The 23512-nt window shown below is 40.4% G+C and overlaps 1 protein-coding gene across 4 annotated transcripts in view; it reads left to right on the forward strand.

The window, feature by feature from the left end:
* Positions 1–23512, forward strand: part of vti1a (vesicle transport through interaction with t-SNAREs 1A) — a 114420-nt gene that overhangs the window by 32099 nt on the left and 58809 nt on the right. For all 4 annotated transcript variants that reach the window (XM_026178588.2, XM_026178590.2, XM_026178586.2 and 1 more), the window contains one exon: positions 4594–4678. In XM_026178588.2, the coding sequence (XP_026034373.1) occupies positions 4594–4678 (85 nt within the window). The remainder of the gene's footprint in view (positions 1–4593; positions 4679–23512) is intronic.

Here is a 23512-nt window from a genome sequence, read left to right on the forward strand (position 1 = left end):
AATAACTTACAACTGAAGAGTGTTTCTTGACGCAAAAAAGCACAACAGAAAAACACCATTTTTGTGGTTCCTAAGAAGATCTTTGTTCAAAAATGTAGGTGTCAGATGAAAAGGCATACATACATAGGTAGGAATGGTGGTGGTGGTGGCGGCGGGGCGCACTGGTGCACTCTCAGATGCACAATATTTATCATATATTATATTTTAATCTTTTGCTAGAAGGCTCCATGAGAGGATCAGGTATGATTTGTGCTCTGTGCATGTCTTTGCCTTGTTCTGAAGGTTTTTACAGTGGTTACAGTGGGGCAAAAAAGTATTTAGTCAGCCACCGATTGTGCAAGTTCCCCCACCTAAAATGATGACAGAGGTCAGTAATTTGCACCAGAGGTACACTTCAACTGTGAGAGACAGAATGTGAAAAAAAAATCCATGAATCCACATGGTAGGATTTGTAAAGAATTTATTCGTAAATCAGGGTGGAAAATAAGTATTTGGTCAATAACAAAAATACAACTCAATACTTTGTAACATAACCTTTGTTGGCAATAACAGAGGTCAAACGTTTACTATAGGTCTTTACCAGGTTTGCACACACAGTAGCTGGTATTTTGGCCCATTCCTCCATGCAGATCTTCTCGAGAGCAGTGATGTTTTGGGGCTGTCGCCGAGCAACACGGACTTTCAACTCCCGCCACAGATTTTCTATGGGGTTGAGGTCTGGAGACTGGCTAGGCCACTCCAGGACTTTCAAATGCTTCTTACGGAGCCACTCCTTTGTTGCCCGGGCGGTGTGTTTTGGATCATTGTCATGTTGGAAGACCCAGCCTCGTTTCATCTTCAAAGTTCTCACTGATGGAAGGAGGTTTTGGCTCAAAATCTCACGATACATGGCCCCATTCATTCTGTCCTTAACACGGATCAGTCGTCCTGTCCCCTTGGCAGAAAAACAGCCCCATAGCATGATGTTTCCACCCCCATGCTTCACAGTAGGTATGGTGTTCTTGGGATGCAACTCAGTATTCTTCTTCCTCCAAACACGACGAGTTGAGTTTATACCAAAAAGTTCTACTTTGGTTTCATCTGACCACATGACATTCTCCCAATCCTCTGCTGTATCATCCATGTGCTCTCTGGCAAACTTCAGACGGGCCTGGACATGCACTGGCTTCAGCAGCGGAACACGTCTGGCACTGCGGGGTTTGATTCCCTGCCGTTGTAGTGTGTTACTGATGGTGACCTTTGTTACTTTGGTCCCAGCTCTCTGCAGGTCATTCACCAGGTCCCCCCGTGTGGTTCTGGGATCTTTGCTCACCGTTCTCATGATCATTTTGACCCCACGGGATGAGATCTTGCGTGGAGCCCCAGATCGAGGGAGATTATCAGTGGTCTTGTATGTCTTCCATTTTCTGATGATTGCTCCCACAGTTGATTTTTTCACACCAAGCTGCTTGCCTATTGTAGATTCACTCTTCCCAGTCTGGTGCAGGTCTACAATACTTTTCCTGGTGTCCTTCGAAAGCTCTTTGGTCTTGGCCATGGCGGAGTTTGGAGTCTGACTGTTTGAGGCTGTGGACAGGTGTCTTTTATACAGATGATGAGTTCAAACAGGTGCCATTCATACAGGTAACGAGTGGGGGACAGAAAAGCTTCTTACAGAAGACGTTACAGGTCTGTGAGAGCCAGAGATTTTCCTTGTTTGAGGTGACCAAATACTTATTTTCCAACCTAATTTACGAATTAATTCTTTACAAATCCTACCATGTGAATTCATGGATTTTTTTTTCACATTCTGTCTCTCACAGTTGAAGTGTACCTCTGGTGCAAATTACTGACCTCTGTCATCATTTTAAGTGGGGGAACTTGCACAATCGGTGGCTGACTAAATACTTTTTTGCCCCACTGTATATGAGAACCGCAAGGGTCAAGTCTTGAATTGGGACAGTGTAGCACACCAGCAGCAACTTTGCATTTCTCTCAGTAAAAATTGCTGACAAGGATTGCTTGCTTGCTGCAGAATAAAAACAAATGGTTGAAAACCTGAACAATTTCACTATTTTTGGTCCTGCAACATTGGAGCAATATTGCATGACTGTGAGAGATACTGCATTGTAATTTGTATCTCTTTATGTATAATCTCTTTATCTGTGTTGACTGACTGTGGCAATGCAGTGAACGATCTTTAGTTTAATTTGTACACGTTCCTTTTCATTATTTTCCCTGGTATCATCTTGTGTCCGTGGCTGGATTGTTCCATTATTAGGGCTATCATAGTCTGCCATTACTGGATTCTTAGTGGCTGAACTTTAACCCTTTCCTTCAGGTTCTGTCACTGTGAAACTCAGGATGCATTATTCTAATGATCACACACACACACACGTATACTACCACTGCCACCACTACCAACCCCCCCAGTGCCCCCCCCCCCCCCCTCCCCTCGCCTCCACCTCACACACCCAACCCTCCCCCCGGGCCTAAAAGAAGACAGAACGAGGGAGAGAAGAGACACAGAGAGAGAGAGAAATTCAGGAGGATAAAGCTTTGAAGTGGCTTTCCATCGCAGCGAGTCTGCCGGCCGTCTCCCCGAGACGTGTCACCTTTGCCGAGAGGGAATAGGAAAATCACGTTTCGAATGGTAATGATAACATACTAATCACTTGAGCTCTTTGAAGAACCCAGGGAGTGCGCTACTCTGTCAGTATCCCTGGCTGCCTCATGCTCCCAGGCACACACAGGCACTGCAGCCGTGGTCTAGGTGTATTAGCTTAAGCGTTGCATGTCAGTGCGTCCCCTGCATCGCAGCTGATCCATAGGGGCTCATTATAGCCCAAGCTTGGTATCCGTTTTCTCCCACATGTATACTGACACCATATCTGTTGGTGCCACTACCACTTCCACGCCACCTCCAAACCCCTTCTACCACAACCTTTACCAAAACCACACCACACCTTGCATCCAGCGCCGCTCGCCGTCTACTTATCAGTTTCCTACCGCAAGACCATTTTATCACTCAACCACCCAACCCGTTCTCCTATCGCGCCATCCCTCCCCTGCCCTCCCTTTAACTATTAAAAAGTATCTCTGCAATTTTAAATGACATCTGTCAGCGGCACAAAGAAAAAGGAAACGAGGGAAAGAAAAGAGTTCAGAGGGAGTTTTCTCCTCCCTGCTCTTTTCCCATCCCTCTTGTTGTCAAAGTTTGAAAAGTGTGTCGTTGACTTTTTTTTTTTCTTCCCCTCCACATTTTTCATTTCCTCTGAGTGATTAGCTGGTACACATTTTGACAGCCAAACCAAAACTAGAGATTTCACTTCTTTCCCTGTCCCCTTCACTCATGTGATGGGCGTGAAACCCTTGTCAGATGGGCGGCTGTCATTCATTGGGTTGTTTTCCTGTGTCAGATGTGTTAAATCTGATCAGTTTCTTAAGGTTGCGCATTAGAAAAGCCGTCACAACCAACAGCATTCAAGTAAACATTTAAGTCTTCCATGTTTATGCTGTTTGATTGCAGTGTGGGTTTAATGAAAGCTCGGTCTTATGTTGGTTTTGCACATGAAGTGTCTCAGTTCAGTGGATGATGAGGGGTTGTTTTTAGTATGTATGTAAGTGCATCTTTATATGTTATAGGTGGCTGGTCACTTTGGACTCAGCAGACATTTTGTATGTAAACAAATCCATAAGGTTAATAATTTTTAGAGCTTGGCAATTCAGTTTGTAAGGCCACTACAACAGGTTTTAAAAGGCAGCTCACAACAGTCACCAGTTACAGACTTTTTAACTAACTTTATCTAAGTTTAATTAACTGTTTCAGCCTTTCAGAGAAAGCTTTGAATAAGAGTCTAAAAAAACTGTAAATTTCGGCATTTTAAAACTACCACTATTTTAACTCCACCAAAGAAAGTGAGAGCCCGTAGTGGACGTCCAGTCAACGGATGAGCTCTTTTCTTGTCTTGCTTGTTATATAGGAGCTGTTTAGGAAGAGAAGAGGCCAACATCATTGGTTTGCTTGGTATCCTAGGAACTGCTATCAGTAGTTTGTACTCGTATACACGTGATATTTACAGCCTTAGCTTAGACCTTGATACTCACAAACACCCTCTTTGGAAAATAAAAAATCACATTGCAGTCTTAATAATTTATGAAACCCATCTTTTCTTGCTATGCTAGAGGTTGTGACTAGAGGTTCCTCCAGTTGGAAAACATTAGCTGGACCCGGTTTTGTTTTACCTGGACAGCTCTTTAAATAAATTTGTATTTCATCTTAAGGCAAGGAGCTAAAACAAATTAACTGTCCTGGGTTGTGAAACAATATGAGGAGGCAGCAAAGCTCCAAGTAGTGCCGCTTTTTATGTCCAAGATGAGGCAGCAGCCTTTTTTACATGCATTTGCTTGATATTCCATCAGGACACAACACATTGTCATCCATGAAGGTTATTGCCAATATGGTTGTATTATGTTGTCGCTGTGGATGTGGTCTGTCTGCTTAGGTGACAGGGTTGATGTGTTTCTTTGAAATGGGTCCCAGCCCTCTCAATCAATTTTTATTTTGTGTTTGTTTCTCCAGCTTGAGTTCTTTTTTTTTTCTATTTATTGCAGAGAGCACATCTGTTGGACAACACAGAGAAGCTGGAAAGGTCATCACGGAGACTGGAGGCCGGCTACCAGATAGCGGTAGAAACTGGTACGTATTCTGTTATGAATTGGAAAAGGAGTGGGGCGGTGTTGGGTGGGGGGGTTCAAGATAGTGCTGAGGATGAGTGAGCGACAGCAAATTGTCTTGCTCATATGCGAGGTGGGTGGATGTGTGTGTGTGTGTGTGTGCGTGTGTTTTTGGAGGGTGGAAGGAGGGGAGTCGGTGGGGAAAAAAAACCTCTTTCTTTGACGCCTGATGACATTTTCGGGAGCACATCAAAGGTGAGCCAGGGAGGGAGTGAGAGAAGTGTACAGGCGACAGATCGGGCGCTGCTTCTCCTTGCTCTGCTCCTGAAGAAAATTCAAGCATCACTATGGCTCAGTGTGTATGTGTTTGTGTGTGTGTGTGTGTGTGTGTTATGTATGCATGTGCATTTGGTGGGTGGTGCTGTGCTTTTTTTTTTTTTTTTTTCCTCCACAAACAGATAGGGGGTCTATGAAAATAAACAATGTCAGCATTCCTCCTGAAGTTCTTAATTCAGGAGCGTACAAGAAAGAAAATAAAAACATCACTTTCTAAATAAATCCTCTTAAAAACACACAAACCTTTTTTTTCCCTCATTATCAAGGATGGTTTTAATCTTAAAATAGGAAAAAATCTCATTGGGATCTTAAATAGATTTAACCAGTTAGCATATTTCTTTTTCCCCCCCTCCCTGTCTTCCTTCCTGACAGTCACCACATTATTGAGGCGCAGTGTATTCCTCAGAGATATATCAAAGCTCATTCTTGAAGTATCAACCAGCTTTCTGTGGCTTCCGTTGTAGTTTTGAAAAAGTTTGTCAATTTACACTATAATCGCAGGGCGGCTGGTGTGCGCGACATCGACAGATTTAATAATTCAAGTCAAGGCAGGTTTGCACGGAGACCACTGGCTTTTGATGTTCCCTGTAACTTGCATTCACAAATTCCTAAATACAATCTGCATTCTCTGCCTAAAAATGTTGATTCAAATTTCCGAGATGATTCTGACGTTATTAGAGTTTCTCGATGGTGTCGAATTCTGCAACAGCCGGCGGATTTTTGTTCCGCCCTGCCGCAGCTTTCACAGTGACTCGTTTTGATGTTTTGCCTCACAGCTTGGTTGTTGGTGAAGAAGTGTATGGTGACTTAGCAGTGTTGAGCACCTCCTGTGTCCAGCGGTTTCTTCCGCTGTAGTCAGCCACATGCCCCTTGACCCTGTGTCACCAGTGGCTGTCTCATCCACTGTGCGTGCAGCTAGCTAAGAACAATGCCCGTTTATCCTGCCTCGGTCCCACACACGTGGCTCGGTCCACACCAGCTGTGGGGTATGTTTGTGGTTTGGTGGGGAAGCTTCGCCCCATGTCTTTAATCCATGACCTCTTCCTTTACTCTGCTGTCGATACCAGCCCTCCGCTCAGATGCACAACCTGAAATGGCGATGTCTCCAGGTCAGCTAGAGAATACATCTAAATAAGGAACGTAGATCCACTCGGCATACGCAGCTCTCTACCAGACTAATCTGCCAAGCTCTCAAATTTAATAAAAAGTGTTGGCATGAACATTAGGAAGCCAGATTTATCTACTCGGTTAATATAGTTTGACAGAGTTCACCATCTGATCCAAAGTTCTTTTATTTCTTTTTTCTTTTGGATTGTTCGCCCGTTTCAAATGATATATTTTCTCTTGTTGTCCTACTGTGATGCATTACAACGCTTCCCAGACATCTTCATATTATCTTGCACTATTTAGTCCATACTCCTGCCAGATTAGTGAGTCACACAGTACACTAAGGAAACTGGATTTGTGTTGAACTTGGTTACTTTTACAGCCCACCAAAGATTTCGTTTATTGTTGTTTGTTCTTTTTTCACATCATCAAGTACAAAACAAAATAAATATCCAAGTCCTGCAAGTACTAGGCTTTATTCATGAGCGTTATGAAATGCCATTGGCAGTTGTTGTGGAATAAGCTTTGTGTTTTCAAATGCAGGTGCGGCATCCATGGATATTTAACAAGAATAATTAGAGCATTAAGTGTTTCTCCAATCAGACATTCTCTAGTCATACTGTAAATGCTACTCTTGCCACACATCTCAACTCTTCTTAGACATCTAAGCCCTAGTTTTTTACCAAGAGCAGTTTAGCATCGTTATTTTGCAGTAATTCAAAGTTGCATTCTCCATCCACAATGACACAGTAGCCCTTAAGAACTACAATTGACCAATGGGGGAAGTGGAACTAAAAGACATTATATTTCAAAGAGATAGATCCTGAACAAAGAAATGGCGTAGAAACTCTTTGCCCCCTTTTCTCTTCACCGCCGACAATATCTCTCTTAATGACCAGGAACAAAAAAAACAGGATGCTTCTAGGTCACATTTAAGGAGAAAAAAGAAGACTCTTAGTTCTAAGAAAAGATGAATCTTGACACAGTATCATTTTATCATAGATATTTTAGTTTTTTCTTCTTCTATTCTCAGTGTCTCTAGTGTATTTTGTGAAACAAAGGCTTGCCAAAAGCAGTGAGAGCCCTCAGAGGGATATAGAGGAGACTCTTTGGGCATGCAGAGCTATTTACCACACGCACCCTCAAGAAACAGGGTTCTCTGTTTGTCTCATAAATAAAGTATAGAACTTCATTAGTGAAGAGCACTGACTTGAAAGCCCAGGCATAGAGACATGCAGACATGGAGGCTAGCCCAGTTAAAGAGGGCAGTAAATAAAAAGGGAGGGCATGCAGTTAGCCAATTTAAAGACATTTGAGTCAGGGGCATTTGAAATGCCCAAACGTGGAGGCTTGTCAAATTTTGGAGATGTTGTTAAATCAAAGACATGCTGGATTTTAGTCCTTCCCGCCAAAGCTGAAGATATTTTGAATGATTCATGATGCTTGTTTAAGAATGAAAATAGCATGTTGTGCAACATATCCATGTTGCAATGATTTGTTGCCTTACCTTTCTATTCATTAAAGGTTAGAGACTGATTAGCAGTTTCTGAAAAGATATGACTCTATAAAACATATATATATGTATATTTAAAAATACATTCTGCTTTACATAGTAAAATTTTAACTCTTAATTTAAAAACTGAAATATTAATTAGTGTTATCTCAGCAATTAAAATTATTTGATGGCGCTTTATTGCACTTTTGTGAGGATGTAAATAGTTTAAGGTTGAAATGTAGCCTTGTCATAGCAGAATTCATTTTGTTAGCATGTTTGTGTGTTGCAAAGGACCGCTAAGGCGAGCGATCTAGCGTAATTCTAAAGGTAATTTTATAATAAATACAAGTTTACTGTAAAAACAAACCAGAGGCAGTATTTAAAGTGTCCAGTTCAGTAAATCATGCATTAAATATTAAGGAAACTTACTTTGAAAATTCATCCCCCCTTATGCTTTTCACAAATACTTTAGCAATGCCAACAAAATGAGCCGCTGAAACAAAGACGAGCACAGACAAAAGCATTGCTGCTCTGCATTTTAAAGGTGGCCAGCAAGAGGCTGAGACACTTCTTCTTAGGTGAGTGTTCTTGGTGTTAGGAGCCTGTAATCAATCCTGCAAATGAAAACAGCTCATTAGGGATTGATTTCAGCCCCGTTTAGATAAGCAGAGAGGGCTGGGGTACGGCCCCCAGGGGCCCCAGCCTAGCCCAAAGTTCACGCCATGCCAGGTAGAGAGCAGCACTGCAGGCTATCAACTTTATTAGGATGGAGATAAGCTGATTAGACCTTGTCAATCAAAGGTGCCAGTGACTCAATCATGATCCAGGGGATTTTTCTTTCTTTCTCTCCCTTTTTGTCTCGCTTCCCACTCTCACACTCTCCCTCTCTTTTTTGTGATAAATCATTGAAGCGACCAACAAAGTGGCAGCCATCGCTGGGCTAAGCTAAGCAGCCCTGCAGTTGTCACCAAGGCAGACGTGTGAGGACCCTGTGATGATGTGACGACTATATTAAAGAGTACATCAATTTGTTTTAGAGCAGTTTGATTTTCAACTGCAGTGGTATTAAAAGAGGGGTGGGGGGGCAAAAGAGGGGAGGGTGAGCACGTCGGCGTCATCGAACAGGATTCCAGTGGCAGAGCAAGGGGTGCTGGGACAGCGAGAAATAAATAGATAAATGACGGAGTGACGAGAAATAAATAAATATGTTTTTGTAAACATTAAAAAAAAAATCTTCATGGCTCTCGTTTGAAGCAGAGTGTGGCTTTGAGTCTTGCTGAGAGTCCATGGGTGCTGGAGTGGCCCAGTAACACAACACACATTTGTCCCGACTCTCTATCTCTCCCTCTCCATCTTTGTCTCTTTCTCTGTGTCTCTCCCGCTCGCTTTATTTCTCCCTGTTCCCTGTAAAGATCAGACTCGATGATTCTTTTGGTGCTGGGCCACCAAAGCGTCGCCTCAAATCCATAAGCAAACACTTAACAAATGACTTAGCCGGTTACGTTTATGAACACCAACTTTTATATTAAACAGAGGCTGTTGTTCTCCCTCAATACATTTTATTCAATTCTTTAACATTCAAAACATGCTGTTAATGTAGAATATTTTATTACATTTTTACTGATTTACACAAATAAAAATCCTACAAATAAATAGGTAATTAATCAGTATTTAAGTGGAATTAGTATTTTTGGAAATTGACAATTATTCTACAATTTTAATACATTTAAAGAGATTATTTTGAAAATTTGGTTTGTTTGTTTTGCAAATGCAACCCAATTTTATACTTGATTTTTTTTGTATTAGTAAGTACTTTAATGATTTTTATATATATATTTTTTAAAAAGCATAGTATATACACACATTAAATGCAATGTAAATCTTTTTCTTATTAGCATGTTGCTGAATCTTTTCTTACTTCTTATTTTAGTTTATTCTCTCTGTTCTGCAATGTAGTTTTAATATTTTAAGCATCTCTTTTTCATTTCTCTTTTTAAAAGGACACTTTGCTAAAGTGGATTTCCTTGAGGTATAGCATAGTAGATCACTTTTTTTGTAGGCCGATACAATCGGCAAGTTGTATTGTGTTCAAAAAGAATATGACGTTATTTGATAATTGTTTGATTAATAAAGCCGAGAGCCAGGACTTAAATATTTCACAGCTTGAATTTTCAGCTAAAGAGAAAGGAGGTCTTTTTAAAGAAATGTGCTTTAAAGCGGAAAACGTTTTTCTATAGCTATTTAAAAAGAAAACAGTCATTAAAAAAACACTGCCAAAATTTTAACTTGAAACCATATTTCCTAAATATATATGCTTCAACGCATAACATCTTGCTCTCAGAAAATCTAGCCGTGGGTGAGCTGTTTATCGGTAAACCCCCGGTGGATGAAAGGCATAGCAATAATGATTTTTTCTCTCCTAATCGGACCTTGTCAGCAAGGCGTCTTATCGTGGAGAGGAAAATGACACCGATCCTATCGAAGAGCCTGGAGTCCGAATCGGCGGCGTGTGTCCCCCCCAATCATGGCCGGCCGTGGCCCAGTCATATCTAGCGCCGCCACAAACGGCGAGCGACGCTTTTTTATGTGGACTTCAAAAACGTCGCGAGTCATTAAAATTGCACCCACGTTTGGCAGCGGGGATCAGCCGCTCTGGAGCGAAAATGGGATGTGGGAAGAGGAGACTCACTAAATGTGTTAATTCCATCCTCACATGTTTACGGCTTAATTTTAATCTGTTTGAGGGAGGAGGAGGGGTGGAGGGACGATTGGAAATGGGGGGCGGGAGGGGCAATGAGAAAGCCTAGCACTGCAATAAATCGCCATTATCTTTGACACCCTAGGACTCAGCTGTTCCAGGGATTTAGGGGTCCACTGGCAACAGTGTATATATATCGTAGGGCATGAAAACACTGTTTACGCTTGAACTGCGGTAGCTAAGGTGCAATCACCAGTTTCAGGCTGCCCAGACAAAAGGCCTTACGTTCACAATGGCCAGCTAGCATACGGACCCTCAATGGAAGAGCTGAACCAACAGACTCAAGTATGTGTTTGTGTGCGCGCGCCTGTTTTCCTGAACGTGCGTGGGCAAGTCTCTGTTTCCCTGTGTATCGACAGGTGTTACTGCAAACATCCAAAAATTTGTTCGAGCTTTTGTGGGACTACAAAAATGGAAATAAGTGACATGTTTTTGCAAAGTTAAATGAACCTTCTCCAAAAATAGATCAAGAATTCTTGAACGAACAAAGATTGTTCCGTTAAGCTTACCGTCCACCAGCTACTACAGCTGCTCCTCGCCTCCTTGTGTTCCTCCATTAGGTCTCCACAGAGTGTGAGCTAGCATTAATAAAATTATGAGAAAATCTAATAATTAGACCTTTAGTCAGTTATTAGCTTCAACAAGGCTCTCAACATAATGAGACTCTTGGAAGTAATGATCTGACTAGAGAGCTCATTGGAGCTTTCCTGCTAAGTGTAAAAAATAAATAAATAAAAAAAATAGAGCGACAGACAACATTTTTAAGAGAAATGTTGGTTTTAAGCATTTAAGCTAGGCCCTAAAACTTAATCACTAGCGTTATACACATTTAGCGACTTTATGATGGATATGAGATGAGATTGACCAAGCAACATTGACTGAAATCTTTTATTAACTAAAGATTAAACCACCACAGTGATTGCAACTGAACACAGGCAGCCCAACTGCTTGATTAGCATTCCTCAATAGCAAACCATGAGTCCCCAATGTCCCCAACTACGGCAAATAGCATTTTTTTGTGTGCGTTTTACTAGTCTATTTAATCAGAAAACACAATTTCATTAAAGAACAATGTCCTTGAGACGATGAAAATTAAGTCATTTTGGGACACTTTGTAAATTGGTCTAGATTCCTGATCAAACCCCATCCAAATCATTTATTGATATAATCTTATCCTTATCTCAAGATACAAAACACCCTCCAAATGCTAGATTGTGGTAAGACACTATATCTTAAAAGAGACCATCGTCCCAACCTTAAATCATTTTTTTTTCTATTTTTAGGTTATAATAACTAAAAAGATACCCCCTGCCTTCTCGCATGCAGAAGAAAAAAGTGTAGCATTGACCTCTGGCTGACACAGAGAAAACTGAGGGAGGGTGGTGGGGGTGAGATGGAGAAAAAGAAAGCAGAAAGAGCGACGGAGAGGAGAGAGCTAAGACAACAACTGTGAAGAGCCGCATAGGGTTAAAGAAAAACTGTTTCAGAAGGAAATGGGAGACAAAAGCGCGGACTCGGAGCCCCCATGGGTGCTTTAAAGAGCCGCTACATCTGAGGTGCTGAAATATTAAAAACAGAAAAGGAGAAAAAAAACCTGAAATAAAGTAAAGGAGTGGGAATGAGAGGGAATTGTGCTATTTTGTCAACTGAGGACCTTTTAACAGAAAAATTAATTGAGTGATGAGAATGACGCAGTGAATGACAAGATGATTGATGACATTTAAAACCCGAAAACGGGGTAAAAAAGAAAAGAGATTAGACATTTATCAGAGTGAGTGGATAGGTTGCTGTATAGAAGCAAGAAATAGAAATAATGGAAAGGAGATTACAAAGATCCATAAAATATTTGAATGTTTTTTACTTGTTTACCAGGTTTTTTGGTTTGTTTTTTTTTTTTTTTTTTTAAATCCTCTTGCTTCTCTTTGACCAGTAAACCTCCCTTACACATGTTCTCATTGACAGTGCACTAAAGTGACAACCATTCCTTTTATATATATATGTATGTATGTATATATATATATATATATATATATATATATATATATATTTATTATTTAAAAAAGAAAGGCAAGAGGCATTATACTACAAAGCAGTGTTTCTTCACAGTGAGTCTTCTGTCAAGCTGGCAGACATAAATGGGCAATTTTTTGATGCAGATTCAGCAGTGTTTTAAGGGTGAAAATTAAGGGGAAGATGGTGCCATTACCATAACATTTCCCTTATGCTTTGCACATAGTTATACAATAAAATCTGACGAATTGAGCCATGCACCTGTGATGGGTCCCTTGCAATATTCTGTTTGGGTCTTAAAACAATCGCACAGCATTTAAGACATTACTTCTTAATAATTGATTAAACCTTTTAATCATTTGAATTCACATGACAACATACAAATGGTTAAAAATCCTATTAGCAGCTTTAAAGCCTGACATGTATATGTGTAAGCCATGCATGACTGCCAGCCAGTAAAAACATTTTCAGAGCAGGAAGAATAATAAATAATGATACAAGATTGTAGTTTAGGTTTCAGACATGAAATTGAAAAAGTAAGCAGACGATAATGTAGAGTATAATAATGTAAGTATTTTGCTATCATTTATTTGCTGCATAATTGATATTATTTTTAGGCCTTTGTCTAAATTTTCTAATTAAAAAACACTTATACATTAAATTAATTAATACATATAAATAAGCCTTGCATAATTGTATTAAATGTAGAATACGTTTAATTTAAACATATTATGGTATCTTCTTCTACCTTATTCCATCACTTTTACCTTTACTACCCACTTTTTTTTTTTTTCTATAAATGTTTTTGTTTGTTTTTACAATGCTGCCAAATTTAATACAAATTTTGGGAAGACTTTTGTCAATTCATTTATATAAGTGTATTTATTTTTCCCCCTTGAAAACAGTCTCACACCACAGTTTGATATATAGACTTAAGAATGAATAAATTATTAATAGTCATATTAATTACTGCTGTCCTTTTCATATTACTTTCACACAGATACAGAATTGATAGATAAAAGTTTAACACTGTTACTCTCAGTGATGACACCAATAACAACAGTCATAATATTTTAATATAGCAAGTGTCCATATATTATAGGGTCATAAAATGACTGTTACTGTGTAATGTTTATTAGAATTTTAGAAGTTTTTTTTTTTTTAAAGAACCTTTTCCATGTGAGGAAGTCTAAAGAAACATCCGGACAACACTGACTTCTTTTAGCTTTAAATGGTATAGCTGGTGCTTTGTTGTTAGTCAGTGATGACTGCACTGTGTCACTTCTCATATAGTCACACAGATGTTTTTTTTTATGTAGCCCACATGAAGACCCTGTGGTGTCATGTCTAGAATAGATACAATGTGCAATAGAATAAGCAATACCCATGCTATTAGATTTAAATTACTTGGTCTTTCTTAAAAAAGTATGACTGATTTTGATCTTTGAGACAGTAAAGTGGTGGCTCTAGCCTTAAGGAAACATTTTGATCTTTTGTTAGAAAACCATATGGACCTAAATGCCGTCATTAGCTTGTTATTAATGTGCATCTACTATAAACATTCCTGGCGCCCCCCCCACACATCCAGTCCCCACCCTGCAAGGCACACAATTATACTGTACAAACAGAGTGGCGCATATTAGCCATCGCCGTCTGTCCTTGTTCCTTTTTCGCTCAATGGTTGCCACAAGAATCACACCTCCCCTCCTCTGTCAAAGGAGCTTCCTCCTTGGCTGTCCTGTGCCCATCAGACAGGGTGCCCGGCCGTTTAAGACACCCAGGGAACATGAAACGGAGCCGGGCTGAGATGTCAGCTGGTTGCCCCATCTGCCAGTCAGTGGGTTGGTAAAGCTTTTGTCCTGGGGGGTAACCTTAGGAGTGCAGTGTGTGCAGATAAAGTGTGTTTGTGTGTGCGTGCATGTGCATTTTGCTGAGGGACGTCAGACTCAGCATCACAGTTTTGAGCAAAGCGAGCCACATACAACATGGTGACCTTGTCCTTTTAATTTATATGCGAGATGACATTTCCACCAAAATTGACCAAATTTAAAAAAATAAAAAATCTGATCTCACATCAGGGAAAATTAGCTGCTGTGTTTACTGGTGAGGATTTTTTTTTTTTAAATGAAGGCATTTCAGGGGAATAAAATGTGCAGGTCTCACACAGTTGTCCAGGATCTTCAGCTGGATTGAAGTTAATTGGTCTCATTTCAGATCTGCTCACTTCTTATGGACCACAGTTGGTGGAGGAGTCGACAGAACTTTAAATTGCCTGAAACTTGTCTCTATTCTTTTCCTGTTCCCCTGCTAAATAACCTAACCTTGACAGTACAAACAGTTTGACTCTCATATAAATGAACCAAGGTACTGAGTGAACGCTGGCCGGCTGGTTGAATCGAAGCACATTTCCACTCATGCATTCTATCATTTGGTAGATAGGCCGCGCCCTTGAGCTGCTTTAGGAGGCAGGCACTGCTTGTTTTCACTCTAAGAAGGTGCTGAAAGGGGGCCTCTGTGTATGCACGAATGCACGCACATAATCCTTTGGACGGTTCTACGTGAGCCCAAGAGTTCCTAAAAAGAAAATGTATGCAGACAGCATGAACTTATTTATTTACCACTGGCTTATGCTTTTGTAGTTTCGCCTGTCAAGGATATCAGCACAAGTTAATATGTGCGCTTTTGTGTGTGCGTGTGAGTCTGCGTGTGTGTGTGTCTTTGCACCTCAGTTGTTTCACTCTCAGATAAAATCTGATTTATAACAACAAAGCCACCCTGTAATAATTTTTAGTCAACTTTGACTGTTGACTGCCACGTAGAAAGCTTCGCTTAAGTGGTCTACATATTCCCCATGTTCACATCAGTCAGTCTCACCACATGATGTATGTAGTGGTAGTCCTGAAGGGCTTATGCATGCACAGCTCTGCACCGGCAAGTCCTCCCTGAGCACATCTATGATCTTGGGTTGTTCAATCATCAATCAAGGCCAACTGCAGCGTACTGTACTGTCGCCCATCTTTTAAAGCGCAGTTGTGAAGGACTGGCTAAGATGGCCTAAGGGACACCTTCCTTGGTCAGGCCCATCTTAGGTTTGATGTGATTATGTGCGTGGTTATGACTACACAGAACAGACTTGACACATCGATGTAGACTTTTTAAAAATGTTTGGTGAATACTATCTGACAGGAGGGAAGTGCTTACTGGTATTTTTGTATTTGAATTTTTGGCTGTACTTTCTCCAGACATTTTTTTTATTAATTTTCTTGTCATTTTGTTGCTATGATTCCCCATTAGCTTTCAGCTATTATAGAAAATAGACCAAGGTTCATCTCAAAACGGAGAAACTTAAGTTTTTATCAATCGTATTTTTTTTATTTTAGTTTTACATTTCTTTTGTAGGTTTTTGTGGTCACATCTTTCATGCTTTAGGCCATTTTTTTAAAATAACTCTTAGCTCATTATTAAGGCAAATGTCTTGTGAGATAAATAAACATGCATCGAGCAACTATAAAATTCACTAAATCAAGAAAACCTGGAAAAAAAATTTTGCCTAAATTTTAGACGGTATGGGCAGAGAGAGCAGACAAAGAAGGCAGTGCAGTGAAAACACTGCCAGAAAATCAAAAAGAAATATACAGTACATTCACTTTCTCCACAAAGCTACTCTGAATTCATTATATTATCCAGAATGGACATTCAGAACCATATGATATTGCAGTGATAGAGTTGCTTGCCAATTTTCCTGTGTGCTTGAAGTGAGGTATTGTGCTATTTTAATGAGCTGTTTAGACTAGTGGACGGTTGCATTTGGGTTTTAACAACCGGCTCAATGAGTAATTGTTATTGCCTCTTAAAGGCCAGATGTATGGAATTCATGCAAATATAGAGCAAAGGGAAAATAAGTGTGTGTGTGTGAGTGTATGTGTGTGTGTGAGTGAGGGTGTCTTGGAATAATTGTTTTCCAGATGTCCTTCTTTCATGTAAACCACACACGTGCTCGTGCACACGCACACACTTAAAGGACTGAACAGATGATGGTGATGATGATTAAGCTCTTAAGCATATGGAGATATTGTCTTTTAGTGTGTGTGTGTGTGTGTGTGTGTCTGAGACTTTTTTTTTGAACATTTCTGTTCCCTCAGTCTTCCGTGACAGGTTCACCCATCTCTCCTGGGGAGACTTTCACTCCCAATTTAGACGCAACCGTCATCAAGTGACAGCAATGGCTCCGGCACCCTACCTTTGCAATGTGACTACAGTTAACTTAACAAGTCTCGATATGTGAGCTCCATCTTTGATGTAATTGATTTGAGTAGTCTGAGCATCTTTCTTGCCAGGAAGTTGAGATTTTTGGTGGATCTGTCAAGATGATCTTTGGAGGAATGCAGGTCACTTCTCTTACAGTTTTAAAAAAGTTATTATCTTTTATCATGTTGCATGTTTTGTATGCCTCCTTTGCTGCTCTAGATGTCAGATATGGTGCATCCTATCTGTAAACTCATCAGGAAGAACACGTGTGGCCACACTGTACTCAGGTCTCTACTCCGTATTGCAGTCCATCTGTCCAGTCCTGCTTGTTTTACAGTGATCATAAATATCAACAGCAGAAAAGAAATCAAAGATCCCTCTGATATAAAGCTGTTTAGAAGGTGGTCATTTTACAAGCGAATTGTGTATTGTTTCAATATGTTTTAAAGTTTACATTGGACCTTTCGTGGGCCGTGCTGTAGTGTGAGTGTGGACACTTTTGTTGGGTTTTTTCCCCCCCGCTGATGAGATTCAAGTACAGTGTATCTATTGTTTGTTCTTGTCTTTGATGTTTCTCCTGCCTCTGCAACACCTTACGCTTGGATGTTGCATCTGTTTTATAAAAAAAGAAATGAATATCCACTTTTGCTTAAGTAAAACTAACTTAAAAGTGAAATGTACTAAACAAAAGAAGTACATTAAACTAGTTTATATATTATGAAATAATAATTTAAATAGTACACTTGTGACATTTGATGAATAAAATTGAATTTGTTTCATATGCGTCATCTGAAATTCCCTGAAGACCTTTTAATCGTCTACCTGATGTTGTTACGCGGTCAGCCGTGCTCGCCTTTTAAAAGTGTTCAAATTTCAGTGAACGCAGAGTACACAAGTGTCTTAAACTGTGTGCATTTCATCACATTGGTGTGATTGTGTGTCTGTGTCTGTATATTTGTGTGGGTTGAAGTTGTGTTGAGTGACAAGGGCATGCGTCTTGAGCCACCTGGATTTATTTGGGCCAAACAAGAGGGGCCCGTGTCTGTCTGGGCCCCTCTTCTGTCCGCACGGGGGCCTCAGAGCCATGAACAGAAGGTACCTCCTCACATCTCACACCTGAGCTCCTCCCAGGCTGGGACCAACCTCTCTTTCGATCTCTCTCCCTCCATCCACACAGGCTTGTTTCTCTCTTTCTTTCACTACCCTCTGTGTCCTCTCCACTTCTCTCCCAGGCCATGGCCTGGCCTACTTTTACCTCTCCCACTCTGTACTCTTTGATCTCAACTGTGTTGGCACTTTCCATAGATCATGTGCATGTTTGAAAATGGCCCATTTGCTCAATCCTCAGTCTGTTTATGAATATACATTTCACAAACATTAACATGTAGTTAATAGTCTACAAAGAGAAGGATTCTCTCTCATGTATTAGCTGTGCTTATCGCAGTAAGTGATGCTAAGGTTTGCAGTAAAATCCCCTTTTCTGTTTGCTTGATGCGCTCCTTTCTTTTCCAGACATTGAAAGTTTGTTTCCCATTTTTTCCTCCTTTTTTTTTTTTGCTAATGTTTTTTTTTCTCCTTTCATACAAATCTCTCAACTCGGTTCCTGGAAAAGAGGCTTTATTCAGGGAGGAAATGTGTTTGCTTGTCTGTTAGCATCGTTTTCATTTGTGCTTGAAGTGACAGGGTGTGAAGCTGGGTAGGCGTGTGCATCTCAGAAGTCAAAAGCACAAACACTAACAAGACATCAAGTCGGCTGCTTTATTTTTTTTTAAGGTAAAATCAACTCAAACTCAATAGGAATTGCGTTCCTCTGGTCAGTCTGGCATTAAATCGGGGATTTTTCTCCACACTGTGAATGCATTTCACAGAATCTTGGGAACAAGCTGCTACTGATTGCATAATACTAACATTTAACTCTGGGTAGAAATATAGTTTTGAGCTATGAAAAGTTTTAGGGTTGAGTCATCAGATTTATATATATATATTTTTTTTTTTAGTTTGCTTACTGTAATTTAATTCAGTATATTACCTTATGACAAGAAAACCATTGTATGGCATTGATAGATACACATTATGAGGCTATACTGAGTTACAACCCAAAATGTTTAATTTTCTGTTATAGCTGTGTTGACAAACATCCAAAAATTCATATCATAAGCCATTACTTACTTAAATATGGGCATCTTCATCACTCATTGTGAAGAAATGACACACCCTTAATAAACTTAACTCAGCTGTCATCTCACCACTTTGTACAAAAAGTCTTAAATTCATGTCATGTGCATGAAGTAAACAGAACTAAATGTGCTTGTAATTGATCATAACTCTTATAAATTTTAGATTATTTGTAATAGCAGAACTGTTACGATATTGGATTAATGTAGCATATAGCAACAAAAGGAGTAGTAGCTCTGAGATGGGCTACCTGCTCAATATTTGTTGGAATACCCCTCGCCCCTGTGACACTTTAGAACTTTAGAACAGGGTTGTCAAACTTAAGGCCCAGGGGCCAGTATCGACCCAACAAAGACTCCAATGTGGCCCACTGGACAGCTATAGAAAATGTGACTGAATGCATAGATTTTAAACTGTATTTCCATAAGATTTATAGATTTTTTTTTTTCTATAAAGATCCCCCACCACCACCACCACCCATTGGCATCCATACTACATTAAAGTACAAGAAGATTTTCTTTGAATTAAAAACATTATATTCCAATTTTATAATTACAGAACGATCTGAGCAATCAACCTTTTTTGCAATGTTACATGTTTAATACACAAGATTATTACATGTGTATTTTCCCTAGTCTGGCCCACTTCACATCAAAGGGGGCTGCATGTCGCCCGCCATGTAAAATGAGTTTGACATCCCTGCTCTAGATGAGGGTTTCAACCTTAATGATAGCAGACTCTGAGCTATTACTAATATGGCCAGTTCCTAGTAGTATACATCGATAGTTAAACACTTTCAGCCTTTAATTATGACCACTTTACGTGCTTGCAAATGACAGCTGTTGACCTTACAAGGAAAAATGCCTGAATCTGCCGTATACCGAAGTGTTAATTTGTGTTCCCTTCTTTGGGGTGGTTAAAGCTGGCTTGGTCTCATAAGTCATCAGCACAAACACTTAATTGAACCCCGCTGGTCTTGATGGGTGAAGCAGGATGTGGCGCAGCATCATAACCGGTGGCATGGGAAACCTGGCAATTAATTGGATGTGGTGGATGTGTCCGATTTAGTAGTATCAATTGAAAGTTAGCCCTTCACACTGCGGCATTGAGGTAATTGAGCCACTGGTCTCCTTGGACTCTTAGAGTTGTAGAGACCAAAATGTATCTCCAAAGGTAAAAATTGATTTGGCCGTATTGGGAAGGCCACTATTATGTATTGTCTAAAAAGTGGCAGCCATCAATCAATTATCTTCCACTCTTCACATTAAGGTTTGCTGTAATGATGATTCTGTACCAGCAGCACAAATATGTTTGCGAAACAGCCATAAAGTGTGCAGTCAAATGTAAGGCCTGTTACAATGCATCAATGTTTATGTGTCTGTGTTCACTGATATATGTGTGTGTGTGATGAAGAGGCTTCCTTTTCCCTATCAAACTAATGGTGTGACAGCCTATTCTTTAAGATGTCTGAGACTGTAATTAGTAGATTGCTTTGAGTCGGGCACGAACAGGGCACCGGGAGGGTCTGGGGGAGTAAAAGGAGCAACAACAAGCGAGAGACTAAAGAAGAAAAGGGCTTCCAATTTTATAGTCCTGATGGAGGTTATATTTTCTGTGACAACTGGACCAGAGTAATCAAAATGTGTTAATAATCCCTTCAAAGAGCCTAGCGGCACATCAGTAAAGAGCTTCACTGAACGCCAATCCCCCCACCAGACCCTGGTTCTGGCTGCCCCACCCTCACTGACCCTCCGTCTCTCTTTCTTTGCCCTTGCCCTGCTTTGTCTTCATCATCACTTGATCTAATCTGTCATGTTCATTCAGTGCTTCTTTTGGCTCTACCTTGACAAACTTGCAGCAGAGTTACAGTTCTGTATCTCCAGATAGCCCTGTCTATGTGTCATCATCTTTAGACTTGTTGATGCTACAGTTATTGCAGTGGAGTCCGGGCCAAGAAGAGGGTATCGGTCTGAGTTTTAGTCTGCTTTGGCACCCTCCTGCTTGAATCTGTCGCACTGGGATGACTCTAGGTCAGACTGTATAGGTTCCAATAAGTTATTCTCTTTTGTTTGAGGATTAACTCGAAGGTCAAAGTTCATAAAGCTGGCCAGATGGGGTCTCTAGTGCTAAACATCCATACCTTCTGCTTCTAAAAGGAGGTTGAGCGCCAGGATCAATGGACTCAATCGATGGGCATAGTGGTGGAAGTAATGCTGGCAAAAAGTTTGATTGCATGCATATTGATCAGAGTGAGGCTAAGAAGCTGTGAGGATATTGATTAAATTTTGTTTTTGCGCATATACTAGTGTAATCAGGCCTGCACAACTTTCAAGAGCCAAATATGACCACAGTGGTAATGTATGACACTTAAACCTAATGTGTTAATTATGATTTAATGAAAAGTGGTGATTAAACTTGCATCACCTGAATACAAATATGATGACTTTATATACTATATGTTTATACTAATATTCTATATGCAAGTTTTGCATTGTTGTCATTTATGGTAACTATTCTACATTACTAACATTAAAAGAAAGGATGCACTATGCTCTTCATGCTCATGATACTTCTCCCTCTCTTTTTTGTTTTGTTTTTATTTACAAAGCTTTTAAATCTCAGCAATGACTTTTAAGTTTTGAGAGACATGGTGATTTTATTGAAGCAACTTGTCTCTGCTATCACTGTAGGGAACTTTTATTGGCATCATTCGTTCTCTAAGCCCTTCAGACTCTCTCAGACCAGGAAGCAACAATTGAAGTGCTCTGCTCGGTGCCCAGAGGCTTGGCCGCCTACTCCAGCAACTAAACTACTACCAAAATCTCACTGAAGCAAACAGAAACTAGACGGTCCATTTACAGTTGTCTTATCCATCAGAAACTTAACCTGAGCATTTAACTTAAAAACCCTTGTTGGATCCCAAGGAGTTCTGTGCACCTCCTTAATATCAGTGGACCGACAGATTTGTGTCCTACAACAAAGAAAAAAAACTTTTCTTGATAAATTTTTCTAAATTAACTTTAAAGGCTCTAAGTACTTTTATCATGATATTTAATTCTTCCCAAATATATTTACATATAAGTGCTGAAACACACACACACACACACACACACACACACACACACACACACACACACACACACACACACACACACACACACACACACACACACAGACAATCTTCAACCACAATCTTTCCTTTACTTTATAAACATTTGGATATGGACAATATCATTGTGAAGTATGAATGCCTCTTCATGTTAACTTTCCTTTAAATTAAGTCTCTGCCAATTAGAGAAACTCTGCCTTATTTAGTAGTCTAGTCTGAGACTGTGTGTCAGGATCAGTTTGAGCCATTAAAAAATGCATGGGGTCCAGGTGAGGTGCCCCAGCCCCAGTGTGAATTGGGAGCGGTTTGTGTGCCGTCTCAGGAGAGGCTGTGTCCAGTGTAGGGGCAGCGGAAGGGACAGCACTTAATAATAGAGCCACAACATCAAAGGCTGTAGACTATTGCTGACTGACATGGCATACATCATGAATTATTGTGTGTCTGTGTGGTTCAGTGTGTGTCGAGTTTTTTGTGGGTGCTCTGTATTTCTGGGAAATTTTATGCTCAGGTGTCTTGATGCATGCTCAATCATCCAGAGAAAAAAATCCCAAAAAGTTGATTGTGTTTCGTCAGTCGTCCAAGTGACAGCACATTTTTCCCACTCTTACTTTCTCTTCTCCTGATGTGCCGGGTTGATGCTCAGGTGTTTTCCACTAATCCATCACACGCGTGAGTTCAATAACGTGTACAAGCGTTATCTTTTTATCAAAACACGGCATTCCTAAATGGCATATATTGCTGTAGTCTGTGCTATGTTCACAATAGGGCCCCTACTAGGTGGTGTGGCTCCCTGGGAAGGCTAGCGTAGCTGCAAGCGCTAGAGGACTCATTGACTTTATAATGATTAGTGGTCAGGCCCCCAGCCCATGCTAGTACCAGGGGTTTGGCCTAGCCGCTGCTGCTAGCCTCTGGCCACAGCCGAGCACCACTATCGACTCACCCCTAGCCCCCGCTCTCTTTGGCCTGCTGGCGATGTGTCAAAACCCATTACCACAGAGTTCCGCAAGTACAGAGAAGGATCATTTTAGGTTTATCTTTCTTGCTCTTCTCTCACTTCTCCGTAGCCATCTCCTCTCTCTCTCCCTCTCATTTGTTCTTCCTCCATCTCCTCATCCTCCTCCGCCCTGCTAAAATGAAGAGAGAAGCACAGAGAAAAAGGAGTAACCTTTGACAAGAGTTGTTCCAGTTGTGGTATGTATGGCTGCGTATTGATCTGCATTGGCTTTAGGAACTATAGAGAGGAGAGTCAGCGAGTTGCTGCTGCTTTCAAGTCCCACTCATTTTTTTCTGGGGAAATACAAGGAAGTTTTAGATGCTTGTTGACCTCCTTAGGTCTCATAAGCTATGGAGATTTGCTTGGAGAAAGGGGTGGAGTGTTGTAACGCGTGTGCATGTGAAAAATAAGCTCAAGAGTGAATGGTCCAATATGTAATCCTCTGTCATGTTAATTTCTTGTGTTTGTGTTAGTGTGTGTGTCTTTGTGTGCTTGAAAAGATACAAAGAAAGTGTGTTTTTGTACTCTGTTGTATTATATATTATGTGTAGTGTATCTTTCTGCTCTTCTTGTTGAGTTTGACCTCTTGACACACTTGTTGGTGTCTTTCAAGTTATTGACCAA

Source organism: Astatotilapia calliptera, chromosome 8, assembly GCF_964374335.1.
Source record: "Astatotilapia calliptera chromosome 8, fAstCal68.1, whole genome shotgun sequence".
Lineage (NCBI taxonomy): Eukaryota > Metazoa > Chordata > Actinopteri > Cichliformes > Cichlidae > Astatotilapia > Astatotilapia calliptera.